This window comes from Oryza brachyantha, chromosome 12, assembly GCF_000231095.2.
Source record: "Oryza brachyantha chromosome 12, ObraRS2, whole genome shotgun sequence".
Classification (NCBI taxonomy): Eukaryota; Viridiplantae; Streptophyta; class Magnoliopsida; order Poales; family Poaceae; genus Oryza; species Oryza brachyantha.
In genome coordinates this window covers 2,638,978-2,665,563 of record NC_023174.2, presented here as the reverse complement: position 1 = coordinate 2,665,563, position 26,586 = coordinate 2,638,978, and the positions used below count along the sequence as shown (strand labels likewise).

The following is a 26,586-nucleotide window of genomic DNA, read 5'->3' as shown; positions in this document are numbered from 1 at the left end:
CTTGTCCCATTCTCTCAAATATTTTCCACGTCTATCTAAACCATTTCTCCCACCCCTCTCTCTACAAGGTTGGTGCATAGTGTTGTAGATGGGTAGCAGCTTGGGGAGGCAGCGACGGGGCGCAATAAGGGTGGTGCTAGTGAGCTAGTCTTGGCGAGTTGGAAGACGAACAGTGATGCATAGAGCATAAAGGTGAGGGATGTGAAAAATGTAGGCTTCATGCTATCGGATCTCACTCATATATATGATCCCATCTTCCTCCATAGCCTCCACCATAATGGTCATTGCTATGCTTGGATGGCGGTATCGAAAGCCCCTATTGTTGTCGCCAGATGGAAATGGAGGGATAGTCGTTGTAGGGCTTGTAGTCGTGGAGCTCCCCTCATGGTCAACCACTGTGAGCTTATCTATTTACTTAGTTGTAACTGAGCTTATCTCATCTAGTATCAACTACGCGCGGTGACACGAGACGCATTAGAGCACGGTGGCGTGAGGCATGCGACACGTGGTGGCGAGAGCACGGCGTAGCGGTGTACGGTGTGGCGACGCGTGGAGGCAGACGTACGCTCAGAGACGGCGGAGGCAGAGGCGCGCAGACGTTTTCTTTGTTCTATTTACATGTACCATCCGAACAGCATACCGTATGACAGTAGTTATGTAAAAATAAACTAAATAAAAAACCCAAAATTCCATTAAAAATTTAAGATTGATGATTAGATTTTGGTGTAGAAGCATAAGGAGCAGCCGAAAGATAAGAAGTTGTATATTTCTCAATATTGTTGCTAGGATCCTACTACTTAACAATTAGCTTGAGATGTTTATCAAGTATAACGGATACAATTTTTGGAAAACTTTGTACATAAAAGTGTCTAAAATTTAAAATAAATGAATCTTGCAAATATGTACTACCTCCGTCCCAAAACAAATCAACTTTTTAGTTTTTACATACAATTTTGACTCTTCATCTTATTCAAAAAATAATTTTATTCTTGTTAAATGATAAAACATAAATAGTATTTTATGTGCGACTAATTTTTTAAAAATTTCTTGAATTTTCAAATAAGACGGATGGTCAAACGCTCGACACAAAAACCAAAAAGTTGGTTTTTTTTTAAATGAGGGAGTATATGGTGATTGTTTGTTATAAAAAAAAGCCAAACGATATATTTGTAAATAAAAAATAATTATAAATGCAGTTTATATACATATTCTTAGCAATCTAAAAGTCAAAGCTAAAATTAATAAACAAAGTCTTAAAATCAACTTAAATTAAATTTAAGGTTATTCAAACTTTGGCTCAAAAAGATGAGGGTGTAGTTGTTACGTACCCGCTTCATTTTATAATATAAGATATTTGATTTTTTTTCCTTGTAATATTTGATCATTTGTCTTATTTAAAAAATTATAGAAATATCATTTATTTTTCTTGTGACTTACTTTTGATAAGCACAACTTATCATTTTTTGTTTATACTAAATTTTTAAATAAAACAAATGGTCAAATGTTATAAGTAAAACATCTTATATTATAAAACGGAGGCAGCGACGGTACATAGATCTTAATTAATCATGGGACGATTGAGTCCAACTGGATAATTGCTCCAAACGCTGAAAGGAAGGGCTAATTACGTGACTTTATTTATTTTTCGACGCTTTACGGTTTATCAGCTGTAGGTGAACTGCTCTGAGCAAGCAATAATCAACATTAACCATTTTTATTGCTGAATTCAGCATGACAGTGGTACTGGGGGTGTTTAGTTGGTGAAAAGAAAATTTTTACGTGTCACGTCAGACATTTGACCGGATGTCGAAAGGGGTTTTCGGACAAGAATAAAAAAACGAATTTCACGGCTGGCATGGAAACAATGAGACGAATCTTTTGAGCCTAATTAATCCGTCATTCCTGCATATGGGTTACTGTAGCACTTATGACTAATCATATACTAATTAGGCTCAAAAGTTTCGTCTCACAATTTCTCATATAACTGTGTAATTAGTTTTTTGATTTATCTATATTTAATACTAGATATCTAAGGTGAAATTTTTTTGAAAAGGTGCCTCATTTTCCGTTGGCCTCCTTCTCCGAGAAGCCTCGGCCATATATGCTCACCCACTGCCATGTGGGCCCCACTCGAGAGACTTGTCGTTCCCACCAGCCAGAAAGACTCCCAGCAATAAAAGGTAAGCCTAGCCCCTCCGGTCGTGCTCCGGCGGCGATGCTACGGGAGCTGCAGGCGCTGTGCAGGGTCCACGGCCTCCCCACCGGCGGCTCCAGCGCCGACCTCTCCGCCCGCCTCGCCACCGCCCTCCTCCCGGTATGTACGTAGTAGCATACTAGCATCACACCGACCGATCGAATCCCCCCTCCTCCGTCTCGGTCCCTCATCTGCTTCCCTGAGTGCCCTTGGTTCAATGCAGGCGCGTGGCGACGCCGCCGCGCCGGAGGTCGCCGGGGCGAAGTGGGGCCGGAAAAGCTGCTTGAAGCGGCCCGGTAGCAGCGGGCGCTCCGGCCCCGCGAAGAAGGTGAAGTTTGTTCTAGAGGAAGAGGCGGCGGCGGACGCCGGGTAGAGGAAGCCAGAGCCTGGCTGGGAATCCGCCGGAGGAAGAAAGCCTAAGATTGCACACAAGTAAATTTGATGAGTAAATCTCGGCAGTTTGGTTTGGTGCTTTTGCTCGGTAGGAAATTAATCAAGTGTTGCTTGATTTGTAAGATCGTTCAAGCTGAAAAAAGAGGTGTTTTTTGGATATTAATCTCAACTAATCAGATTTGTCAGGATCAAGATTATCCAGTTATGTCTCAAAATATTGTTTTTTTGGAACAAAATGTGATAAGAGTAAGCCAGAACAATTTATAACTAATCCTGTAATCCAAGCTTGTTTTGATTGTTAGCTAGCTTAATCAGGGCAGTATCCTAGCAAGATGGGAGTATCCATCATGTGCCAAGTATCTGTTTTTGGGGGATAAAATATAGCAGAGGAACTGAGAACAACTTATTAATCATGTGCCAAAATTTGGATTTTAAACATTAAATTGAGAGTAAATTTGAGGTTTTTCATCTTACTTTGTTTTTTAGCCTTGACTTTTAGATTGCTAAAAACACATATAAAAATTTTTATACATAAATTATTTTTTGTTTTTAAATATGCCATTTGGCTTTTTAGAGAAAGAAGCCAAACGTTCACTTTGCCGTTTGCTTTGTGAGATTGTACACCATTCACAGATTGAGATTGTAAAAACGAGAAGCGTTCAGTTTCTGACCATCTTGAATGGTTGCGTTTCTGAAGCAGACAACAGCGAAGTTCTCTGTTCTGTTCTGTCAATAGTTCCCAGGTTCAAACATGTCACTTGCAGGCATGCATGGGGTTGCTGGATCTTCATTATACAAATCATCCTCTTTAACTGTAACAAACTACAACCCAGTAGTGCTTCAGCAGGAAACAAGCTTATGATAGAACAACAAGACCAAAAGTTGTACTATCACCAGAGACATGCTTAGCTGCAACAGAAACACATATGTTGCGGTACAGAGATCTGCCAAGTAAAACTGTAGAAGACATAACTTGTAAATACATACATTTCTCCCAAATAAAAGATATAACGTCTATAGAAAAGGAAAACTGAACATACTATACTTCACAAATTTAGCATCAACAGAGTCTTCAGTATCTTTAACACGGCTAAGGCTGTGCTCCTCAAGTTCATCCTATTCTGGCTTAGGGGTTTAGCTTTTCATCTAGGAATTTAAATGATATAGCTTTAGGAAAGTCACATGAAGGGATGTCGGGGAGGAGTTCATCTTCATTGTGTTTGTTGCTCATCATGATCCTGATGGAACACATTTGGTGATTCCAACTCTTCAGGGTTAGAACTTGGATCCACTTCATCACAAATAGCGCTGCTCCAAGAATCACAAATCTGAGTGTTACTAACACGAGAAGCACGAGCAGCTACAACAGGAGTGGTGTGCATATTATTAGTTACTAGTTGATACCCGCGCATTGCTGCGGGCATATTAGAAATTTCAAAAATTTAAACATTAGTATGAACGATTGACATGCGTGCAGTTTTAGATTTATAATAAGAACTATAACATCAATTAAGAATTTGAATTTGTAATGGATTGCAAGCACAATGAACAAATACATATCTCGGAGTAGTCGCTAATGTCTCGGTTATATTCAGGCTGGATTGGATTGGATTTGATGGTCTTGGATCCTTGGAGATGTTTTCATCTCGAGAGTAGCCAGCGTACTGCATAATGGATGATATTTGGCTTGGATTGGAATTGCTCACTACAGGATGTGGATGGAAATGTTTGAGGGTGGATCAATTTACCATGACAATAGGATATTGGCGTTCTACAGTATCATTTGCATGCTGAAACTGAGCATTGATTCCAGATGGCCTTAGAGATGTGTGTGATGCTTTGCAGGGCCACTGATGTGGCGGCCGCCAACGAAGGGCACCAGGGTGGCGGGGAGAGGAAAGCCGCACGGGGGGAGGCGAGGGGCCCGACACGACGAATCAACGCACGGACAGTGCATCACAGGCACAACGTCGCTGGTGGTCAGTGCAGATATAGTGTCATCGGCGGCTGACGAAGGGTGTTAGGGCGGCGGGGCCACCGATGCGGTGGTGGGGAGATGAGAGCCACGCGAGGGGAGGCGAGGGGCCTGGTGCGATGATGAATCCTCATCTATGCGTGGGCGGGGCATAGGGCGGCGCAAAGAGGAGAGCCGCGGGGTTGGGGGAGGAGGAGGGAGGACCGGCGCTGGTGGCGGGGAGAGGAGAGTCGTTCATGTGTGCGCGGCGCGGTGCAGGGCAGCGGGGAAAGGAGAGCCGCGCGGAGTGGTGGGAGGAGCATGTCTGGTCTTTTGAGCTAAAGAGGATGAGTGGATCTCATGAGCTGAAATCTATGTACACGTGATGACAGATCCAAAGCTAACCGTTTTTGATCGGATGACTGTAATTTTATGATGACGTGACCTTTTAGGAATCCAGCTTTGTGGTTGAAACTCTATAGTAAGAGGGGATAAGAACAGATAGAACCATCCATGTTGCTGCAATCCGTTGGATAAAAGACACAAACTATCTCAGAATGTATTACAAGGCAAGAAAAGAAGATAACATCAAAATGTATAAATAGTACCGAGTTACTAATACTCTGTTCTTAAAACACTGTTCTCTAAGCACATACCATAGATTTTTCTACCACAATGTTATCTAGAACAATCTATTGATAAGCTAGGATAAGATGGAATTCCTTTATCAACAACATTTACATTACAGTAAAGCTTAACTCAAAATATTAGCATTTTTTTTGTTGAAGCTAATTTATTTTCTTGAATCTTTCTGTTAACTCATGTATGGCTATGAGGCTAATGCATTTCTTGAAGGTTCTAACTAACTCATGCATGGTTAAGAATCTAATTCATTTATAAAAACTTCTAGTTAACTCATGCATGACTAAGCCTCTCAAATGCTCATGAAACAATAGCCAAGTAGTACAAAATTATAGAGATCTCTAGAAAAATGTAGTATTCATATGTATGTTCATGCCCTACTAAGTAAAGTCTAGAATAATCTAGTATAATCTAGCTTACTATCTAATGTGGTGTATGGTGTCATAAGATGGATGTACTACTCTATGTCAAATTGAATGAGAGCTAGTTAACAACATACATCACACAAGCTTTCCTTTTTAGAAACACATAAAGCAAACATTGATAGCGTAAATTCAAAAGGATAATTAGCACAAATAGTTTTTAGTGCACCTAATGTGTATTAAAACTAACAAATTCGGTTTCACTGTTAATTTTTAGAAGGATTTGATATATATTTTACGTGCCATAATAGCATCAAAATATATGCAAGTAGATATGTATATTGATAGTTAGTGTATTGGCATTGTTTTCGTCATAATTATGATCAGTTAGCAACGTTGATAGCGTAGTCTAATTGTTATTATGCTGCACCAACATAATCCCTCACATAAGAATAATAACAGGACTAGCACAGATATAACAATCTTAAGTTCAAATTAAGAAGCCACAGTTTGATAGTACAATCTTAATTCAGTGTTAGTTCACACAGTAGTTCATCAGCTGATGGTCATGCTAACTTATCAGTATTTGAGTCGTTAGCTTTTTATAATTCTTAAATTTCATTCTCCTATTTTTCTCTTAGCTATTTCTCGGACTTCTTACTTAGAAGTTCATTCCAAAGAAACACGAACTGGAGTTATATCAAACAACGTACTAAACCAAACTTAGTATACTAACAACATATTAGACTAGAATTTGCTAATAACAATTAAATTTAAGTCATACTGAAGACTTCAGAGTAATTTACACACAATAAACTCTATGCAACATAACAATATAAAGGTTGGGAAACCAAGTATAATCAATGCGAGCAAACAAATCACTTCTTCTGAATGCACCTTATATTCTACAATAATAACGTCATATATTTCTAGTAACTAAAATATTTGTTAATAATTGAGGTGGTCAAAGAACCCAATTCTAACATGTACAACTAAAATAATATGAAAATTGGCAGCTTATGTACCGGCTAAACCACATACTTAATCACTTCATGCCCCGACTAAACCACATAACTATGTTAGAATGCTAGTTGCTTGCAAGCTGCAGTGAAGTTTAACATGAAATAGGAACTGAAGTTGCTTGGAAAGAAGCAAGAAAGAAGTCTCATCTCTATAGCAAACTTGGAGAACGATAAAATTTCCCTACGCCGCACGTTCATGTTGACCATGTGTTCCCGAGTATGTATGAACATGAGGTCCTCGTCCAAGTAGAGGTAGACAACATCGTCCTCAACAATGCTGACAGGGCACACCAGCATGAACAACGACATTAGCTTGAGGCCAGAAGGCCAGACGAGGTCTCTAATACAGAACATAGTCTCCTGAGGTTAGGCATCAACGACCATGTGGTCATGATTAGGTCATTGATGTTGGTAGATCGCTTTGCGTGGTAGACATCAATGGAGACAAACCTGATGACATCATTGTTGCCACAACATATAGACTGTTACTCCTCTGGTAGCTTTCTTGGCCCACATTAAGTGTAGGGAGAATTTAGAGAACACCCCTTCGACAATGGGATGAAACCGAGAACTAGCTCTGCGGTGATGAACAAATCACATGTCTGGATGCCGATGAGGAGGTCTACCCAGCAGCAGAGTACGTTTGTTCCGAATGAGAATGTGGCATCGGGGTTGAAGGCCAGCATGCGCACCTTGGGCGGCATGACGACGGGCTTGCGGATCCAAGTGAGCAGACGAGCCAGATGATCAACAGGTCCAGAGGCTAGCCTTACTGGTGGGGATACGTTGGTCCGGCCACTTGTCGGCGGTGGCGTAGAGGACCTAGTCACTAGGAAGAGCGTGTCGTAGGGATACCGTAGAGTGAGTTGGTCCAGGCATCCCAGACGAGGTAAAACCCGCGGTGAGCATGCCGGGTCGGTACTAGCCGATGTAAAGGTTGTGACCGGCGCAGGATCTCGCATGCCGGGAGTCGACATGGAGGTCCAGAGAGAAGATGACGGGGACTCAGTCGACACGAGGGTCGAGGTCGACGCCATCCAGGATATCCCTGTCACGCTCGCTGACATCACCTGTGGACATAAAAGCTTGCCTCGCGGTCACCGCAGCTGCAAAAGCGGCCCTGCAGCTATGGACGACAGACTCTGCCACGTCTCTTGCGACACGGTAACGCAAGAGGTCTATCTCTATGGATCTCTAATCGGCCGCCTCCCTCTGCTCCCAATCCTGCGAATGCCTCGGAGATCACGACGTTGTCGAGCATTCGAGGAGTGAGCCACATCTCCTCCATCACGTCTAGTATCTCATCGATGATGGTACATACCGATCGAGATGGCTAGGAGATTTTGTCGTGAGGGGAAGAATCGATGAAAAAGAAAATCAAATCCTTGGGTGAGTGAGCCGGAAAAGTCCCACAAAACCTCCTAGTCCCTTCGCTTCCACTAAGTTGCATGCACGCCGTCGACTAATCACTCAGTTAATTAATCACATCCCCTGCGTGGGCGCGTTACTACTTACTACTAATCACGTAATTAACCCATGCATGCGCCCATCCGCCTATAAAAAATGTTCACAGTAGTCAGCGTCGATTTGATCACCGCGCGAAGCAAAACAATGGCGTCCGTCCCGCGACTCGCCGCCGGCGTGCTCCTCCTCGCCCTCGCCCTCGCCGACGCCGCGGCGTTCTTGGCGCCTGTGGCCCTCGGAGGTGAGCTGGACGGCGGCGGCGGGCTGGTGGAGTGCTGGGGCGCGATGTCCGAGCTGCGGTCGTGCACCGACGAGATCGTGCTCTTCTTCCTCGACGGCGAGACGACGCGGCTCGTCGCCGGGTGCTGCCGCGCCGTGCGCGCCGTGACGCGCGGCTGCTGGCCGGCCATGCTCGCCGCCGTCGGGTTCACCGCCGAGGACTCCCCGCCGTCGCCGGCGCCGGCGGCTGCGTAGAGGACAACACGTCTGTTACATCTCGCCGCATTCCAGCAGCGTTCATATGTATATAAATTACTAGCTTCGTTTGCTGAATAAGATGAATGGTGACTTCACTCTTGAGATTACCATGATGGCCACACATATTTTTTTCGCTTTTATTTATACTTATAAACTAAAATTTAAATCTTTAACGTAAATTTAGAATTGGTTTAGAGTTTTTTTACGAAAGTTTATTTTTCAGCTATGTCGTTAAGAATACCTATATAAAATTTTTATTTATAAATTATTTTTTATTTCAAATATATCAAAATCGCCCCCGTGATTTTTGAATTGCACGCGGAGAGGAGAATTTCACGCAAATTTTCTGCCAAATATTCTGGCGTATTTTTGTGTTCTGATGTTCATGTTCCTCCCATTTGTACCCCTACACAATTGAGTTGGTTAGTAGTTTTTGACGTACTACCTATACGTATACAATTTTTCAGGTGTTCGTCTTGGTTAGCAAAAGATGGTCAGCACTATGTTACTAGTCGCATGAAATCTGGCTAACTTGGTTCCAAGTTTTAACATAAGTTCCACATATATTTATAATCTCTATTATAAAAAGACGGAAAGTTTCGTCAGGTCGCAACAGAACAAGTGCATATCACGCGTGCTCACAAAAATACAAATCCTCTCTCCTGCTGGATTTATTTTCTGTTTTTCGTTGCCCTGGTGACGATGTGTTTTTTGGGGCAAGATTTTTTTTTCAGCACCATAGACGATGCGTTTTTTTTTTGCAAGATTTATTTTTTTTCCAGCGCCATAGAGACGATGTGTTTTTGGCAGCACCATATACACGGCGTGGATTTCGTCGTATGCTTAATTTACTTTTATTTTTTAAAAGAAAATGAATATAAGTAGAAATACAGTTAACAATAAAAATACAATCACAACAAAGTTAAGATTTTGTTTTTGTTTTTTTACAAAGAAACCAAGAAAATGTTTCGCTTAAATAGGACACAAAAATATTTCAAAAAAGAAACGAGTAGATGTTTCGCATGTTTCTATTTTTTTAAAAAAGAAACCAAACTGATATTCCGCCTTCTCTTACCTTGTTAAAAAATACTATCTATTTTATTTAATTTATTTATGATACTGAGCACAATTTACGGTTCTCAATTATAATCTGTATCATGCAACGTATATTTTTCCAAATCAATTGTACGTTGACCACAATTTAATTCTTCTGACTCGACAAGCAATTTATTTTCAATTTTTATTTTAATTTATATAATTAAAATTAACTGCTTTCGGTGCGATGAGGTAATATTGAAAGAGTGACAAAAAACACTGGATCACCGTCTGTATAAGTACTTGTTAAATTTCAATCATATGAGCTTTCGTAGCTCAGTTGGTTAGAGCACCCGTTTAGTAAGCGGGAGGTCTTGAGTTCGACTCTCAACGAAAGCATTTTTGAATTTTTTAATTCCAAATTTGTTTCAAATATTCTTCTAGTTTGAATTTTTAGAGCAAGAATTTCTAGTGCTTCTAAAAAATTGTATTATATTTTCAAAATATTCCTCTAGTTTGATTTTTTTTTTCAAATATTCTTCTAGTTTGAATTTTTAGAGCAAGAATTTCCAATGCTTATATTTTCAAAATATTCTTCTAGTTTGATATTTTTTTCAAATATTCTTCTAGTTTGAATTTTTAGAGCAAGAATTTCCAATGCTTCTCAAAAATCATATTTTCAAAATTATTTTTTTAGTTTGAAATTTTATATCGCTTTGAATTCCCTCAAGTGTTGAATTGTGAATTAAAATCGAGTATATGAGAAATCGGTCGCTTCCCATTGAATTTCACAATGCTTATCAAATCGCTTTGAATTTTCTCCGGTGTTGCATTGTGAATTAACATGGAATATTTGAGAAAATCGACCGTTTCCCATTGAATTTCCCAATGTGTTTCAAATCGCTTTGAATTCTCCCCAATGTTGCATTATGAATTGAGCATATTTGAGGAATTGATGCCTGAATGCTGCATCATCTAAAATTGCTTTGAATTTTCTCCAGTTCTGCACTGTCCATTAACATTAAGTATTTGAGGAATCAATCCCGCTTCCTCTGATAATTACTCCCTCCGTCCTAAATGTTTGACGCTCTTGATTTTTTTTATATACGTTTGATCATTCATCTTATATATTTTTTTTGAAAAATATGTAAAGCTATATATATACATAAAAGTATACTTAACAATAAATAAAATGATATAAAAATAATTAATAATTTTGATTTTTTTAAATAAGACGAATAGTCAAACGTGCATAAAAAAGTCAACGACGTCAAATATTTAGGAACGGATGTAGTACCATTTTAGGTGGGGTGGACGCTATGGCGTTTGCAATTGCCTAATGTTGACCATATTTAACATACGGTCATCGGATGTTTTTTTACAAAAAAAAGCAAGACGGAATATTTCTAGACGAAAAATAATTTATGAATAAAACTTTTATATAGATGTTCTTAGCGATCTAGTAAACAAAGACTAAAAATAACTACAATAAAAATAAATCCCAGAATGAACGTACTCCCTCTATCCTAAAATATAAACATTTTTAGGATTCAAAATTTAAATCACTATATACATACTTTTGTCCTAATTCTTGTGGTTTCAATTATTCCAATGATTTGAGAGTTAATCAAATGCTTAGAGAATACAAATCAACCCAAAATATAAAAATTAACCTACATATCTTTATATTTTAGATCTAAGATAGTAACTCAGATAGAAAAGGGATATTTAGTGACGGCAGTCCAAACTAAACATGTACTACCAATATTACCCTGAAAATTTGCTTTATGTGGAACTCGAGGAAAATACATCAGTTGTTAGCCGCACAAATCTTTCGTAGTTCTAGATGAAAGTAAAACGATTGGATTAGGTGATTATAGTACATATCAATGTAATTATCTCGCGTAGATGCTCCTACAGTCATACTAGTTCAGTCAGTCAAATGCCCAATTCTTATTTCAGTACCTAAACCTGTCTTGATTCCAAAAGGCAAATCGACATAACATTTGGCACATTAACTGACAAGCTCAGATGCAAGTTTTCACAAGATGGGGTATGCCTTAACAATATTCAAACTGGAACAACGGTGATGCAAGGATCAGAATTGCATTGCTATACTTTTATCTACCTCAGAATCAAAATTTGGATACATGCTTTTTTATAGCCTGATCAACTCGGTTCTAAACACAACCATTCCTTTTTATGAGTACATTGTTACATGTTGATCCATTGCCAGCACGTCAACTCGGTGCCATTGAATCCACTGCCTTGCCTTTTGCCAGTGTAAGAAAATAGGTTAGAAGTTGTGTTATTGCACAAACAGCAAAAGGCTTTCCTTTCCACAAAGCTTTGGCGAGTCTTCTATGGTTTACTGAAGCTTTGGGGCTTTGAGGAGATATACGCCCCTTACCAAACCTTTGCCAGCATTTCCAACCTCCTTTAGGATGGATGCTGGCTCTAGCATGGTTTCATCAGCCTCATCTCTGCCACGCTTCTGCCGTATGTAAATATTGAGTCAGTTTAGTGCTTCTGAATTTGTGATAAATAAAAAGTTCATTGCAACCAAGTCGCACTACATTCAAATTTTGTCCAGTTGGAACCAAAGGGGCATTTATATAAGGATAAAAGAAGAGTTTCAATTGTTGGAGTAATACCTTTGAGTTCTCCCATGTTAGACCAACCGCATCTCCTCCAATTGAATCATACCACAGCTTGAAGGTCTTAGGAAACGCACACTATAAAAATACATAAATTATTTTCCTTCTGAATGGATGTAAAAAGCTTACATGAAGTCAAGAGCTTCAAACTTACCTTCAAATCTCGCAAGAAGTATGTGGTTGGGTCAAAATTTACCAAAAGTTTCTCTCTTGCATCATGCAAGCTTTTCACAACTCCCTTATTGAGTGGCATGTAAGGGTGGAAATCTTTACTTGGTTTGCCACAAATTACCAACTTACCTACAAGGCCGTAATAAAGGTTATTTTTGCATCCAGAAAAGAGGAAGGTAAGAAATTGTATGTAATGTATATGAAGAAAAACAACAGGGTTCTGTTCAACAGGAAATGCACAGCTGTTTCCTACTAATTGCAGAAGTGATATCAAATTTGTGTTTGTGCTTATTAATACAACTCACAAAAAAAAACAGAGTTCTGTAACAAGTAAACTATGAAAACAGGGCAGGTTTTTTTTATCCATTTGATGCACTCCAAGTCGACACAAAGATAGGCATGCATAAACTTAAAAGGAGGACCACACTGGATCTTATTTGATGAACCAGAATGAGTGAACTAACCATTAGGGGTCTCAGCAGGAAAAAGTACATGGTGAGGACGAGAAAGCTTCTCTTGGTGGAGGAGAATAACAGCATCATAATTGCTTAAAGGTGTTCTGAAGACACACTGTGTAAACAACAGTCATAGCTAGTCAGAACTAAAGGAGAAAATAAAAGGAATCAAGCAATGGCAAAAAAAAAAAAGAGAGAGAGAGATTACCTCCCATGTATATTGGCCTGATTGACCATGTAGTATAAGATTTGTTAAAAGCTCTGCACTGCTTTTAGCGTAAGAAGCCATCCGTTTAAGAACCTATGGTTTATAAAATAGATAGGAGGTGAACAAATGAAATAAAGAAACTCCATCTGAAACCAGTGTAAATCTTGAGTACTAAAGGGAGAAAGATGCCTGTATTGTACAAGAAGGAAATAGTACATATATTACATGTTTCTGTTTCCTTAGGATATCTTTGATTAAACTTCAGTTCCCAAACAGTAATTATCTTTTCCACTGTACAGGAAATAAAGTACCTACCTGCTTGCTTGGTGAATGTTTTGTCCAAGCTTCAGATGACTTATCATATGATGTAGCAAGAAACATTGCACGCTCTATATCGTGAGGATTTTGTTCATAAGATTTTCTGCTCAGCATAAAGTTCTCCTGTACTTGCATCGATCAGTCACTCAGTATGGTATCAGCCTAAGATTCAATAAAGAAACAAAACTGAAAAGAGTACTAACATTTATGTCCTTCTCATCCTTCAAGTTGAAGTCATTGTTTATGTCTATGATCATGGGTGAAAAAGTCCAGTCAAAACTAGAAAGTAATCGCAGAAACCTGTCAATTTGTAATAATTGGTCAGATAATTTGTATAACTTCCATTGATTTACAAGTAACTAGGGAAATAGGAAAGAGGGAACAGGAAATACTGAAACATAGCAAGATAACTTCACGAGCCTATAAGCTTCGTATTTAAGTAAAAGAAACTATTGATAAAAGGTCCTCGTTATTCTGGAGTATTTATTACAAAATAACCAACATCACATAGGGATAGGCATGGGCTGACAATGGTTGGGCCATTTAGTTCAACCAAATGAAATAAATTTCATTTTGAAGCCCAAAAACTGAACTTAACTCATCTAAAATGGGCAAACCATTACCGGCAGGTGTGCCCATCCCTAACAGCAGGACTACATAACTGGTTCTTATCATATATATACCAATTAAATAGAACACGCTCCTCATTCCAAACATGCATATCATTCCTACTACACAACATTATGACTAAATATTATACTGAAGACATGGTTTGGCATAAAATTATTGTGCTTCCTTTGATGAATATGGGATCTTATGAATGTTGTCTTCTTCCATATTTACACAATCATAAACACTTGACATTTTTTTGCCTGAAATAAGACATGGTTAAGCTAACTCGTAGGATTACTGGTTACTATCAGTTATTACATAACGAAAAAAATGAAGCTGATATGAGATCCTACAGAAGGTTCCAGAGTGGTACCTCAGAAACCCAGCAGCCCGTGAAGAAGGGACATGGAATGGATATGGCTTCAAGAATAGGTATGCAACCAACAATTCAACTGCTTCCTCTGAGATAAATGAAGAAAATAGATGTGCCGAAATCCATCGTTTTGCTAGCCTTTGAAACATATACAACATAAGCATGGGTGTAGTAAGCGTCATATTTCAGGTATGAGCTGTTCAATTATCAACCATTGGAACATAGACAATTACCTGACTACTGGTCCATACACCTGGTAACGACCATGCAAACCATTTATCATACTTGAGTGCTGGCTCCGCAAAAAGAGTTCCTTGTCTTCTGATGGAACATTTTGTGTTTTATCATCTCCAGCTGCAAGGTGATGAAAATACAAATATAAAACTTCCAGAAAGCGGGCTAAAAGACAAAAAAAAAATGCATATACAATGAGAAGCTAACCTCGTTTTTGTAACAGCAAACCTCTTTCGTGAAATATTTTGAGCAAGAACGAATATCCAGATGTAAGAACATTGACCTCATCTTCACTGGCTGTAACAAGCATTCCTCGATCCTCCAGACTGAAATAACAGCAGATTGAATCAACAAAGGAAAGAGACAATGTAAACACTATAAATTTTATTAAAGCCACCCAAATACCTTTCACCCATTTTTAAAAGGAATGCAGATTTTGTCTTCTCCATAGCTACAGGATCCAAGGGCCAGTTGCCAGATCCCTCTAGCTGTTTTTGAAATGATTAGAAAAAGAAAGAGACCTAAGTAAGAACACAATGAGGCCTGGCTAACTAACTGGTACAGAAGATTACAGCTCTTGTGGCGTTATACCTGAATCATTACTTCTAATGATTGGATGCAAGTTGCTGTAAAATTTGGCAGCCTCTGAGAAGATTTTTTTTCATATGCCAACGGATGAGGCTCAGGTGGAAACACAGATGTGTGTCTAAAAGCTAGGACAAAATAAAAGTGAAACAGAAGTAAATGCCGTATCAGAGAAAATAATGATGGAGTAAATATAAAAAATCCAAAATTTATCTATCAAACCTGGGTCTAGAGGTTGCACTGTAGATATTTTAAGAGGAATATCATCTAATAGGCGCAATTGCTTTGCTAAAGTATCAAAGGCTTCAAACAAAGCTCCAGAAGATGCGACCGGATCTGCATATTTTAAATCAAGTTCACAACCATGGATATGTAGACCACCATTCCACCAGGTAGAAAGCTCAAAATCTACCTTGGCCACCAACCAGGAGGCAAAAGTCTAACTGATCAACCACATGAATCAAGTCTTCCTTCTGCAAGACCAAATGCTTGATAAGCACATGATCAGCAATTCTTTTAATAATTGTGTGCTTCTCCCAAGATTCAGATTCCCACACTGCAGTTTAGATGGTAGGATCCATTAGGAGCTTGTTTCAAAATGATGTATGTTCTTCATAGGAAATAGTAAATAATAGAACATATAATACAACATTACCTGTGCTTTCAGCAATAGTTCCATCTTTAAATCTCCTAAGTTCAGCTTTCTCACCCCAAAATCTCCTGAATTTGATAGCCTTGGGATTTACAAGAACAATGAATATTAGTGTTTTATACTACAAGACATACAATTGATTACAGCTTCATAATTTTAAAGGAACATCTAAGTACCTCATCTCGATTCTCAGGATTTGGACCAATATCAACAAGACGGAAACTCTTTTCCAATGAGCTAAGCATTATGCCAACAAGCAGAGGACTGCTACCAAATTCTGAAAACCCCTATAAATGTGTGCTCGTCACTGGCTTGAAATACAAATGAAAAGTGGCTAATAAAAGTTATACTACATACATCCATTATGTTCCATTCAGAAGGTGTGCTTCTCCACAGGACACGGATCATCTTTGTTCTATCTGTCAGACCTTGTTGCAGCAAGGACTGGACATCCTTTTCAAGCTCTCTCCAAGACAAATCATCCAAGCAAAAGGTTAATCTAGTAACTTTAGAGTTTCCCTTCAAGTTTATCCTGACAGAAAGTGATATAAGTGCAAACTTGATCAGCTATTAGCTTGTTCTGTATTGATGATTGGATAGCCTTTGAAATCACAACTTGCAAGCTGATGGAAAACTCTACGATATATGAATTTATACTAGTCAAGAAAAATAGCTCAATAAAACTCCGTGACCTAACCCCCTAGGGCAACTTTTCAGTGTAACACTAGTGTTGTCGGCCAAACTGTATGAACCATATGATTTCTAGAATAGATATATGAATAAATAAAAGTCACTGCTTACTATGAAATTGCAAGGGCATACATGGGCTTAACATGTCCTACTGTTCTCTCCGATGAAGGCTCCAGAAAAGTGCAGAGCACAGTATGCATGAAAGTGATGCATCATATTTGTTTCATTCAACATACCTCAAGCATGAATCAAATTTAGCACCTAAATCAACCTTGGTCATAAAAAGTTCTTCAAATCCACCATCTCTGCATTTATCAAGGCAATTAAGCGCACACGCTGCCTCATCTTGAAGCTGGATATACAAAACCATTAGTCTAAGGCATGAACTATCACAGTGCAGCTCAAATTAGTTTGCGAGCGGAAAGAGCTAAAAGAAAATAACTACAATAAAGTTTCTGCTGTAGGTCATAAGCGCAGAAACTTTATTGATATGTGAACAATATAGAGATAAAAGGAAACTGAGTTAAAACAAGAAAAGAATTGGTACCTCTATAAAAGCTGATTTCGTCATACGAAATGACAAGTTTACATGTCCAGAGACATCACAGATGACAACATCAAATGTTTTCAGCAAACAAGCCATGTCCTGACAAAATAGGCAGCCATGAGATCACACAAATGCAAAGGCTGAACTATGTAATCACACTGTGGAAATCATTAGCACTGCAAGTAACAGATGAATCCAGAGTTGCATTATGAACTGTGGAACTATATAATCCATATGTAAGCATATGATGATACTAGACACACATGTGCAGGGCCCCCATGGAATGTGTAGCAAGATAAGCATATGTAAGCACAAGGTGTCAATCTTGTATTCTCTCCATTCCACGTTGTAAGACTTTCTAGCCCTGCTAAGATTTATATGGATGCTAATGAATCTCTAAATACATATACAAAACATATACATTGCTCTATGGATGAATCTAGACAAGGTCAGAAAATCTTACAGTGTGGAATGGAGGGAGTAATATGATGTTTTTGTAGTAAGGCAAAGAATACATGTACAAAAATTGTGACAGACCTCTTTGGTGATTGTACGCTTCTTAGTTGGCTGAATCACCAAACCCTTTGTCCACATCTTTGAAGTTGCTACAAGAAAATATAAGTGTTTCAACATATTAACATCAGTAAATGCTTTTAATTTGATCAATTTCTGTTGCCCAGACAGATATACCCAAGAACTTCACAACAATGCGGAAAATTTGTCTTGCTGTCATTGATCTATTAATCAAGCCTCCCCCGGAGTCCACAGTAAGGAACACAAGGATGGCAGATATTAAGTATCCACTGAGGCAATCATGTGTATATATTGAGCTTCTCTGACGTGCCCAAACCTGCATTTGGAAATGATATCAGAAATTCAGAATTCCTTCCAGGAAAAATAAATACTATAAAAGTCCTACTTATTGAGCATAAATAATGTTTGACTCTTCGTTTTTTTAAGAAATTACGATTAATATTTTTATTGTTATTAGATGATAAAACATAAATAGTACTTTACACGTGATTTATTTTAATTTTTATAAAATTTTCAAATAAGACGGATGATCAGCTGGACACGGAAACCAAAAAATAAAGTCTTTTTTGGACGGAGGGAGTAATTATAAGAACTGCTCATTTCAAAAAAAAAAAAGTGTAACAATAACATACAATTGAACAGAGTAGAAATAGATTCCAAATGAGTGGGCATTTAATTCTTGCTTTTCATAAGTAAATGAACAAGAATAAAGGATGAACCGCATACTTTTAGCAAAACCAATGCCTCTTGCAAGGCTTTCCAATCTGCAATCGAACTACTGACAAACTCTGCATTTTCCTCCAAGAACATATCCTCCAATATGCTACAATTGTACTTTGGTGTGGGCAGGTTTATGCCACCTGTAATGCAAACCCGATCAGAAAAACTAAATGGAAGAAGAAACAAAGTTCCTAGGTCAAAACTATATGTGATGGTAATAGTTCAAAAGAATGAACATTCTTATCAACATCACAGCAATTTAACAATTCCGGAACAGGCATATAACCTTTTCCATATGCACGGACATTGTTTCTAGTTGATAAATTCATCTTTGAAACATTGAACAAAGAGCTTGCAGTCGGTATTATCCTGACATAGAACCCAGAAAGTTCTGCAATTTCTGTTGCTGCAACAATAAAGTAGTGAAAAATGAGAAAAGAAAAGGTAAGGGCTGAAACTCCATGCATGCAGAAGCATCAAATTTGATTCTTCTAATGCATATTAAGTTGAAAAAGGGAAGAAGAACAACCTGGGTATACAAGAAGGACAGGTTTTCGTGCCTCGTCTAGGAAGGTAGACCATGAAATCTTCCGGACTAATGGGGAAGACCTCAAGCTTTTCTCAATGATAGAGAGGTAAAGACACCTCTTTGCATGGTATTTGTGATTCAGAAAATCTTTTTCATGGAAGCATTCCTGAAGAGAACCATCAGAAAATAAAAAATCAAAGATCACTCCATGATCAATGACATGGTAACTTAAAACTTTAGTAATAACATGATACTTGAAACATCTACATAATGTGCACTAAATGTACCAGACAGATCCTATCCACAATAAATCAAGAGGTGGGGTCATCTCTGTAGATAGTATATGACAGTTACGTGTTCTGACTATTATTTTTAAAAGGGCACATGTTGTAGTTTTGTAATTTCATCAAAGAACATGAAACTTATTAGTTGGGGGTTTGTCGCCAAGTTCAGAAGGCCCTCCAGAAAAAACCTGTTCTTTTTTCAAAATTTCGTCATATTTTGACCAAATTTTGTTTACGTTGCTGCCAAAATAGCAATATTTTACTTTTATTATTATATTTAGTGATTTGCTTAAATGTTTTTTACTCTTTACTTCATAACTTATGTGCCCGTCAAAGTCTTCTAAAATACGATGAAAACCATGAGAATTAGAATAAAATTTGTGTAATTTAACAGATAATGGGTTCCGCAATAATTTACATATGGGAATTGGGAAACAGAGTAAATCAAAGTGACATGTTGGGGCAAAATGTATGTCATTTATGGGCTGTTTTACATAACTTTCGCATTAAGCCAACAGGATTCATTTTACAATATAGCACAACTGAGCAGCCTCTGTACTATCTGTCAATCAATTAACAAGAAATGCTTAAGAATGAGGAAATTCTGTGCCATAGCTCATAAGGACATCCCTCCCAAACGCCCACCAAAACATATTATCTCGCAATTTTGAAGGTACAATGCCCACGGCTCTCATGAAAACAAAAAAAAAATCACACCTTTCGTCGATTTGACTGCAATATCCAACGAGTCTCAAACGAAGCAGTTGCACCGCGACAAATCCCGTACCTTAGGCAAGCGCACGAGGAGGTCAAGAGAAATGTCGGGCCTCGCGACGGCACCGGCGGCGTGGCTCCCAGCGACGCGCACGGCCTCCGGCGGCCGGAAGGTGAACGCGAGCTTCTCGTTCTCGAGCCCCAGGTCCCTCACGAACCCACGAACGGCCTCCGGCGTCGCCTGCTGCGGCGGCACGCTCTTGATGAGGCCCGCGACGGCATCCGCGGCCTCGCGCGCGGCGCGGAGCGCCGCGGCGCTCGGCCGCACCTCCTCCAGGAGCGCGGAGAGCTTGTAGTCGATGGAGTCATCAGCTGCGGCAGCGACGGCGGCGACCATTGTGGCTTCGAGGTGGCCGCCGGCGGCGGGAAGTAGAGAGCGCGAACGGGTTTAGGGTTTAGCTAGAGCGAGGAGGGGACGGAGGGTAATGTGCTTAAACGAATACTTTGAGCCCAGCCCAAATTAGGCCCATCTGAATATTTTACACTTCTGCTTTGTTATTTTATCAAGCAAATACACGCCGCGTTTGATGCCCCGGTAAGTTAACTTATATCCTCTCGTTTTTCATACATAAGTTTTTTAACCGTTAAATAGTATATTTTTTGTAAAAGTTTTCTATAGTAAAGTTGTTTTAAAAAATTATATTAATATATTCTATATTTTTAAAAAATTAATAATTAATTAATCATGTACTAATCTATTACTATGTTTTTCGTGCCAGAGATAAGTTAACTAAGACCCTCCATGCCGAACACGGCCATAGTAGTACAAGGCTAAGAAAATGTTTCTTTAAAAAAAACGCAGGCCTGGCTTATTTTGCACAAGATGCGAAACAATCTAGATTTTGTTTGTTCTTATGCGGAATTGCTTTGGGTACGAGAAAATCGTACGATTTTCGCCACCGTCGCTGTGATTTATTTGCCGCTCCGTTACACGCTGATCTGTGCGCTGCTGGACCGTCGCTGCACGTCATGAATCGTACATACGACAATCGTACATATAGCACTGCTCGTCGTTATGATCAGCAAAAAAACTCGAGCATGGCTAGGACGCACACGTGTAATTTACGTAAGTCGTGCACCGTATTTGAACATGTTAAATTCTGACTGGTGTGACATTATTATATTGTCACGACATCTAGATCCAACATTATTTGTCCACGTCAACTAGACTGTTCGTCCTATTTACATCCATTAGCCGAAAATACTTTCCGTCTGCATCCGCCTTTCTCCCGGCGTGAATGTGGATAAACTTCCATTCCATTTTTTATAATGGATAAGCTATAGCCACTTATTGCAAAGTTTATAGGTCCCTAACACGTATAAATTTAACCCATACATAAAGCTAAAAGTTCACCGAGAGAGAAATAACGAGCGTTCCATGTGACCATACAGCAGCTGCAGCCAAACTGCACTTGCAGGTAGCATAGCCATGCACTGTCCGATCGTCCTCAACGCTGCCCTGCACCACACCAAGATGCATCAGCAGGAAAGGGGCAGGAATGGCGCCCAGAACACAATTAGCTCGTGCTCGATCGGCGGATCTTCTCAGAGACATCTGGCCAACCACGTTTGCATCGGTCAACTGGCCACACAAGAGCCCTTTTATCTAAAAAAAATAATCCGTACTTAGTAAGATAAGTAGCGCCAATGAATTGCAATACCAGTACGATGGCGGATCCAATAGGGTAGCGGGGCCTTAAATTTATTGGAGCCTACACGAATACCTCCCTAAAATTTTATGTCAAAGATTAGTAGAAATGAGGGATGAAATTTTATCTAATTTGTTTAAACCTCCCTAATCTTGTTGGCTAGATCCGTCACGTAAAACCACTGTTGCCGGTATCAACATATCCTCTGAAACTAACTCTGGAACTGATGCGGTGTCGTAGGCAAGGCAAGAGGTTATAGATGTTGACGAGTTAATGTAGTACTACCTTGTTCCACTTTATAAGGTTTTTTCTTTCAACTTTCGAGATTTATATGGACGCTAATAAGCTAATTTACTTATACACGTATAAAATATATATATGGATATATAAATAAATTTATAATCCTACGGCTTCTCACATAAAATAAAGGGAGCAATATATTTGGGCAACAAGCTACTACTCTCATAGAATAACCATTGACAGAGAAACAATGGTATACCTTGGACAGCCACGATTTAAGCTAAGGAAGAAAGTCAAATCTGATTTCTTATAATCAAATTTCGATTTTTTAACCTTAAATTCATAGTTAATTTTGGAGTCTTTAAGCATTGACATTTAGATTGCTAAAAACACTTATATAAAAATTTTACTCATGAATTATTTTTTATTTACAAGTATACCGTTAATCACCCTAGATTCTGTAACTGAATGACCTGACGAACAGCACATGGTACTGTTAATTACCTTGTTGTGGTTGGTCAATGACGCAATATGCATAAATTTAGTTCCTTCGGGAGATTTAGAGACTCTTAGGGCTAGTTTAGATGGGGCTAAATTTTTTAGCCCTATGTCACATCGAATGTTTGGACACTAATTTAAAGTATTAAACATAGACTAATAAAAAAACTAATTTCATAAATAAGTGATAATCCGCGAGACGAATTTTTAAGCCTAATTAATTCATAATTAGAGCATGTTTACTGTAGCATCACATAGGCTAATCATGGATTAATTAGGCTTAAATAGATTTGTCTCGTGAATTAGTCTAAGATTATGGATGGGTTTTATTAATAGTCTACATTTACTATTTATAATAAGCGTCCAAACATTGTATGGAACACGGGAAAAAAATAAATCCCTCGTAAAACACCACCTTACGAGTTATCTCTAACAACAGCGCCTGTAGCTCAGTGGATAGTACCATGTGCTGTTCTTTTGTTTCAAATATTTTCAATGTTTCAAATATTTCTGGCCTGCCTTTCTTTTGTCATTGTTTCATTTTTTTTCTTATTTGTCTATGTTTTTTTACCATTTTCAATGCTTCAAATATTTATTGTCTGCCTATAGTTTTTTCATTTTCATTCTTTTCTTGTCTGTCTATAGTTTTTTTTTCTTCTCATAACACTTGTACTTGCCCGAAGCCAGCTCAGCTTTGCAAACACAAATAATTTAGGCCTTGTTTAGTTCCCAATTTTTTTTTCCAAAAATATCACATCGAATTTTTGGACATCTAAATAAAGCATTAAATATAGATGAACTAAAAAACTAATTGCACAATTACAGAAGAAATCTTGAGACGAATCTTTTGAGCCTAATTAGTCCATGATTAGCCATAAGTGCTACAGTAACCACCATGTGCTAATGACGGATTAATTAGGCTCAAAAGATTCGTCTAGCGGTTTCCAGGCTAGTCGTGAAATTCGTTTTTTCATTCGTGTCCGAAAACCCTTTTCGACATCCGATCAAACATTTAACGTGGCACATTCTCTTAAAATTTTTCTCAATATAAACACTCCCTCGCTAAAGCAGAAGTGCAGAACAAATGGATAGTACTGAAACACAAAAAGGCAAGATCGGCACTGCACTTTTTGACGACTCGAGTAGAGAAAACATGGCTGATACTAATTACTAAGTACAACGGTTGGTGTGAGTTTTTGTCTTTTTTATTAAAAAATCTACTATATAATCTGACCACAGTGAAATCGTAAAATTTATTATTCCCTCTTATCGAAAATATTTATCATTTAGCAAAAGATTTGGTTAAATTTCTAAAACTCAGATGAGCAATTTTGTATTAAAAATAATTCATAAAACTCAATAATTTTGTGATATCGTGATAATATTTTTTGAGAAGAATCTATATATATCATTTGTCATATTTAAGTTAATCATTTAAAAATATAATCCATGATCGAAATTGTAAAAGTTTGATCAAATATTATGCTATATAACAAATATTTTTATGGGAGGGGCAGCATTTTTACTCGGTAAATCAGACAAGAAAATGAATAATCGACTGGCTAAGGCCATGTTTAGTTCTAAAATTTTTTTCCAAAAATATCCTATCGAATTTTTAATATACATGAATATTAAAACTAATTACATAGTTATGGGGGAAATCGTGAGACGAATCTTTCAAACCTAATTAGTACGTGATTTGCTATAAGTGCTTAACAGTAACCAATATATGCTAATGACGGATTAATTAGGCTCAAAAGATTCGTCTCGCAGTTTCTTGACGGAATCTATAATTTATTTTATAATTATACTATGTTTAATGCTTAAAATGTGTGTCCGTATATCCGATATCCGATGTGATCTTTTGAAAAAAAATTGCAAACTGATCACGGGAAGCAGTCGTCGGCCGTACGCTGTCGTCGGCCGTCCCTATATTCAAACTCCTGTTCGTGGCGTGCGAGCTGATTTTGCTAATTGTTTTCGTTCTGGTTCTTCAGTTCCTCACTGCACTTATCTACGCTCGTGTCAGACATTGAACACAATCTACTTCGAAAACACTAGTTGATTACTGTGTTCATCAATCGTGCTAACAACTATATAAACGGGTCTGCAGTGCTCATAATCTAAATTGTGTCGAAGAATCCTCTTCAAAAAACAAATTTCTCTGATGGCATTCATGGCTTCTGTCTCATGGCCTGTCCTTGCTGCTGCGTTCATCGTGGCGGCGGCGTCTCTGTCGTCGCCGGGCCATGCAAGCCTCAACCGGCGGCGGCCGAGGGGGGGGGGGATCCTACCGCTGGGTTCGTGAAGGTGGGCCTCGCCGACGGCGACTTCCAGGTGCAGAGGCCGTACGACGTGGCGGAGAGCCGGTGGTTCCGGTACCGGGACGGCGTACGGACGTTCTGGGTGTACGACTCCGACAAGCTCTTCAACACTGCCACCCACACTAACCCTCGCACCGAAGTCAGGCTCGGGTAAATACTCTTTTTAAAATTTTGCTTTTGTTTACCTGTCACATTTAACTAATTTTTGTGTTCCCCTCAAAAAACAAACTAATTTTTGTGTTGAACGATATTTAAAGAAATTTTTTTAAAAAATAATATAGTTTATTTTTCAATATTAATTTTTTAATCACTAAGGACATGTACAATGCAGGGTTCTTGATCGATTGATCGAATGCATATAGAGAAAAATAGATATGCGCCACATAGGATACTATCTTTATAGTACACGGTGTTTTATATGTGTCCCATGAAAAAAAAATTTACTTGTTCTCCTTTCCCACTCTCTCCCTCTCCTGGCTCTCTCTCTTCTCCCTCTCCCTCTCCCTCTCCCTCTCCCTCTCTTGTCTCTCTCTCGTTCTCTCTTTGCTCTCATCTTCGGCGACCACTCTCCCTCTCCAGTGCGGCGAGAGAGCTTGGCTCCAACGGCGGAGGTTGGTGGCGGTGGCGCGTCGGAAGCGTTCTTCAGCGGCGGATCTAGGGTGGGGAGAAGGTGCGGAAGAGCTCGGCGCCAGCCATGGAGGTCGGAGGCGGCCCCGTTCGGGACAGGAAAGCTCGGCCCCGGCAGTGGCGCGTCGGAGACGGTCTTCAGCGGCAAATCTAGGTGGGGAGCGGGGCACGGGAGAGCTCGGCGCCGACCGCGAGGGTCGGCGGCGGCCACATCCGGGCGTCCAGAGTTCAGCAGATCCGGCCGGAGTTGGGCAGATCTGGCCCCTCTCTCCTCCCTCTGCTATTTTTTCGCTTCTCTCTCCTTCCTCTCTGTTGCTTTTTGCTACTTTTTGGGCTAGGGAACCGATGCCCTTTGCAAGATCCTTGGAGCTTAGTGGAGACACGGTCCACAGCTGCATGGCAAGCATGCTCCGACGTGGTAGGCTAGAGCCACGTTCCACATTGGAGCATTATGTATGCCCTAAGAACACATGTTCATCATCGCAGGGCCACGACTACTCGTCAGGAGTGTGGCAATTCGAGGGGTACGGGTACGTGCCATCCGGAACATCGGGGGTGTCAGTGATGCAGATCCACAACGAGAAGGGCGCCGAGCATGCTACGATCCTGATGTTACACGTCTACGGCGGTGTGCTCCGATTCTACGATGGCCCAGCCATCACCGGCGACATCTACGACCGGTGGTTCCGGCTGAACGTGGTGCACGACGCGGAGGTGTCGATGGTGGCCATGTTCGTCAACGTCGAGCGCAAGTTCTCCGCCGACGTGATCGTGAGCAGGTCGTACTACTTCGAGTTTGGGGTGTACATGCAGCACTGCGACTGATCGGACTGCATGGAGTCCCGATTGTCACGGTTTACACCAAGAACTATTAGTAAACTAGGTGTCACTGTTATGTTATGGTTTATGTCGATGCTAGTACGTGTGTAAATCAAGATAGATAAATGAAGTTTTATTATTATTGAGTTGTCTCACATGCAGGAGTACGAAGGGATCGAGATTCTCTACAGTCAAAAGCATAGTGCTTTTGTAACTGACATGTGGGCTCAACGAACCATGTGCCCACATGTTTGTGACAAAGGCATGGTGGCATTAACCACAGATAATCTTGATCCAGTATGAGAAGGTATCTTTTGGCTTTTTAATAGAAAATGCGTAATTTGCTAAATGTGTTTTTAGTGGATTGAAAAACAAACAATAATAAAAACTCTAAAATCAACTCATAATTTAAGACTTAGAATATAACCATGAGCGTAAGCGAAGGTGACGGTGCAAATATTTTCAAAACCGTCTCAATCCATGTTCCTGACACAAGTAATAACTTCATGCAATCCGACCAGTCCCGGAAAAAACTATATTCCG

At 39.4% G+C, this 26,586-nt stretch overlaps 2 protein-coding genes and 1 non-coding gene across 3 annotated transcripts; 2 read left to right on the top strand and 1 right to left on the bottom strand.

Annotated features, from left to right (window-relative positions):
• The first annotated feature begins 9,868 nt into the window (after nucleotides 1-9,868).
• On the top strand, nucleotides 9,869-9,942 carry TRNAT-AGU. The gene has a single exon. It is a non-coding gene; the product is annotated as a tRNA-Thr (tRNA).
• A 1,590-nt stretch (nucleotides 9,943-11,532) lies between these two features.
• Nucleotides 11,533-20,223, bottom strand: LOC102712410 (nucleolar protein 6). The gene is made up of 25 exons (XM_015842741.2): nucleotides 19,900-20,223; nucleotides 18,829-18,994; nucleotides 18,586-18,705; nucleotides 18,306-18,439; nucleotides 17,736-17,895; nucleotides 17,583-17,650; nucleotides 17,046-17,144; nucleotides 16,735-16,850; nucleotides 16,166-16,340; nucleotides 15,985-16,095; nucleotides 15,812-15,890; nucleotides 15,569-15,712; nucleotides 15,379-15,492; nucleotides 15,163-15,284; nucleotides 14,977-15,059; nucleotides 14,779-14,897; nucleotides 14,571-14,691; nucleotides 14,338-14,475; nucleotides 13,556-13,652; nucleotides 13,350-13,475; nucleotides 13,035-13,127; nucleotides 12,836-12,941; nucleotides 12,355-12,500; nucleotides 12,198-12,278; nucleotides 11,533-12,037 (listed from the first exon to the last, which is right to left on the bottom strand). Exons 1-25 carry the CDS (start codon nucleotides 20,221-20,223, stop codon nucleotides 11,912-11,914), a joined length of 3,168 nt encoding a protein of 1,055 aa, XP_015698227.2. The 3' UTR covers nucleotides 11,533-11,911.
• A 4,240-nt stretch (nucleotides 20,224-24,463) lies between these two features.
• On the top strand, nucleotides 24,464-26,189 carry LOC102712131 (citrate-binding protein-like). The gene is made up of 2 exons (XM_040529368.1): nucleotides 24,464-24,747; nucleotides 25,356-26,189. Exons 1-2 carry the CDS (start codon nucleotides 24,464-24,466, stop codon nucleotides 26,047-26,049), a joined length of 978 nt encoding a protein of 325 aa, XP_040385302.1. The 3' UTR covers nucleotides 26,050-26,189.
• Nucleotides 26,190-26,586: the final 397 nt, after the last annotated feature.

Bases quoted from the DNA above. Each gene is read 5' to 3' on its own strand.
- LOC102712410 (XM_015842741.2), bottom strand. From the start codon at position 20,223: ATGGTCGCCGCCGTCGCTGCCGCAGCTGATGACTCCATCGACTACAAG. The intron at 17,651-17,735 runs GTATATCTGTCT...ATTTTCTTGTAG, and splicing joins CATTGTTGTGAAGTTCTTGG to CAACTTCAAAGATGTGGACA. The intron at 13,653-14,337 runs GTACCACTCTGG...ACAAATTGACAG, and splicing joins CGGGCTGCTGGGTTTCTGAG to GTTTCTGCGATTACTTTCTA.
- LOC102712131 (XM_040529368.1), top strand. From the start codon at position 24,464: ATGGCCTGTCCTTGCTGCTGCGTTCATCGTGGCGGCGGCGTCTCTGTC. The intron at 24,748-25,355 runs GTAAATACTCTT...GGCGCGTCGGAG, and splicing joins CGCACCGAAGTCAGGCTCGG to ACGGTCTTCAGCGGCAAATC.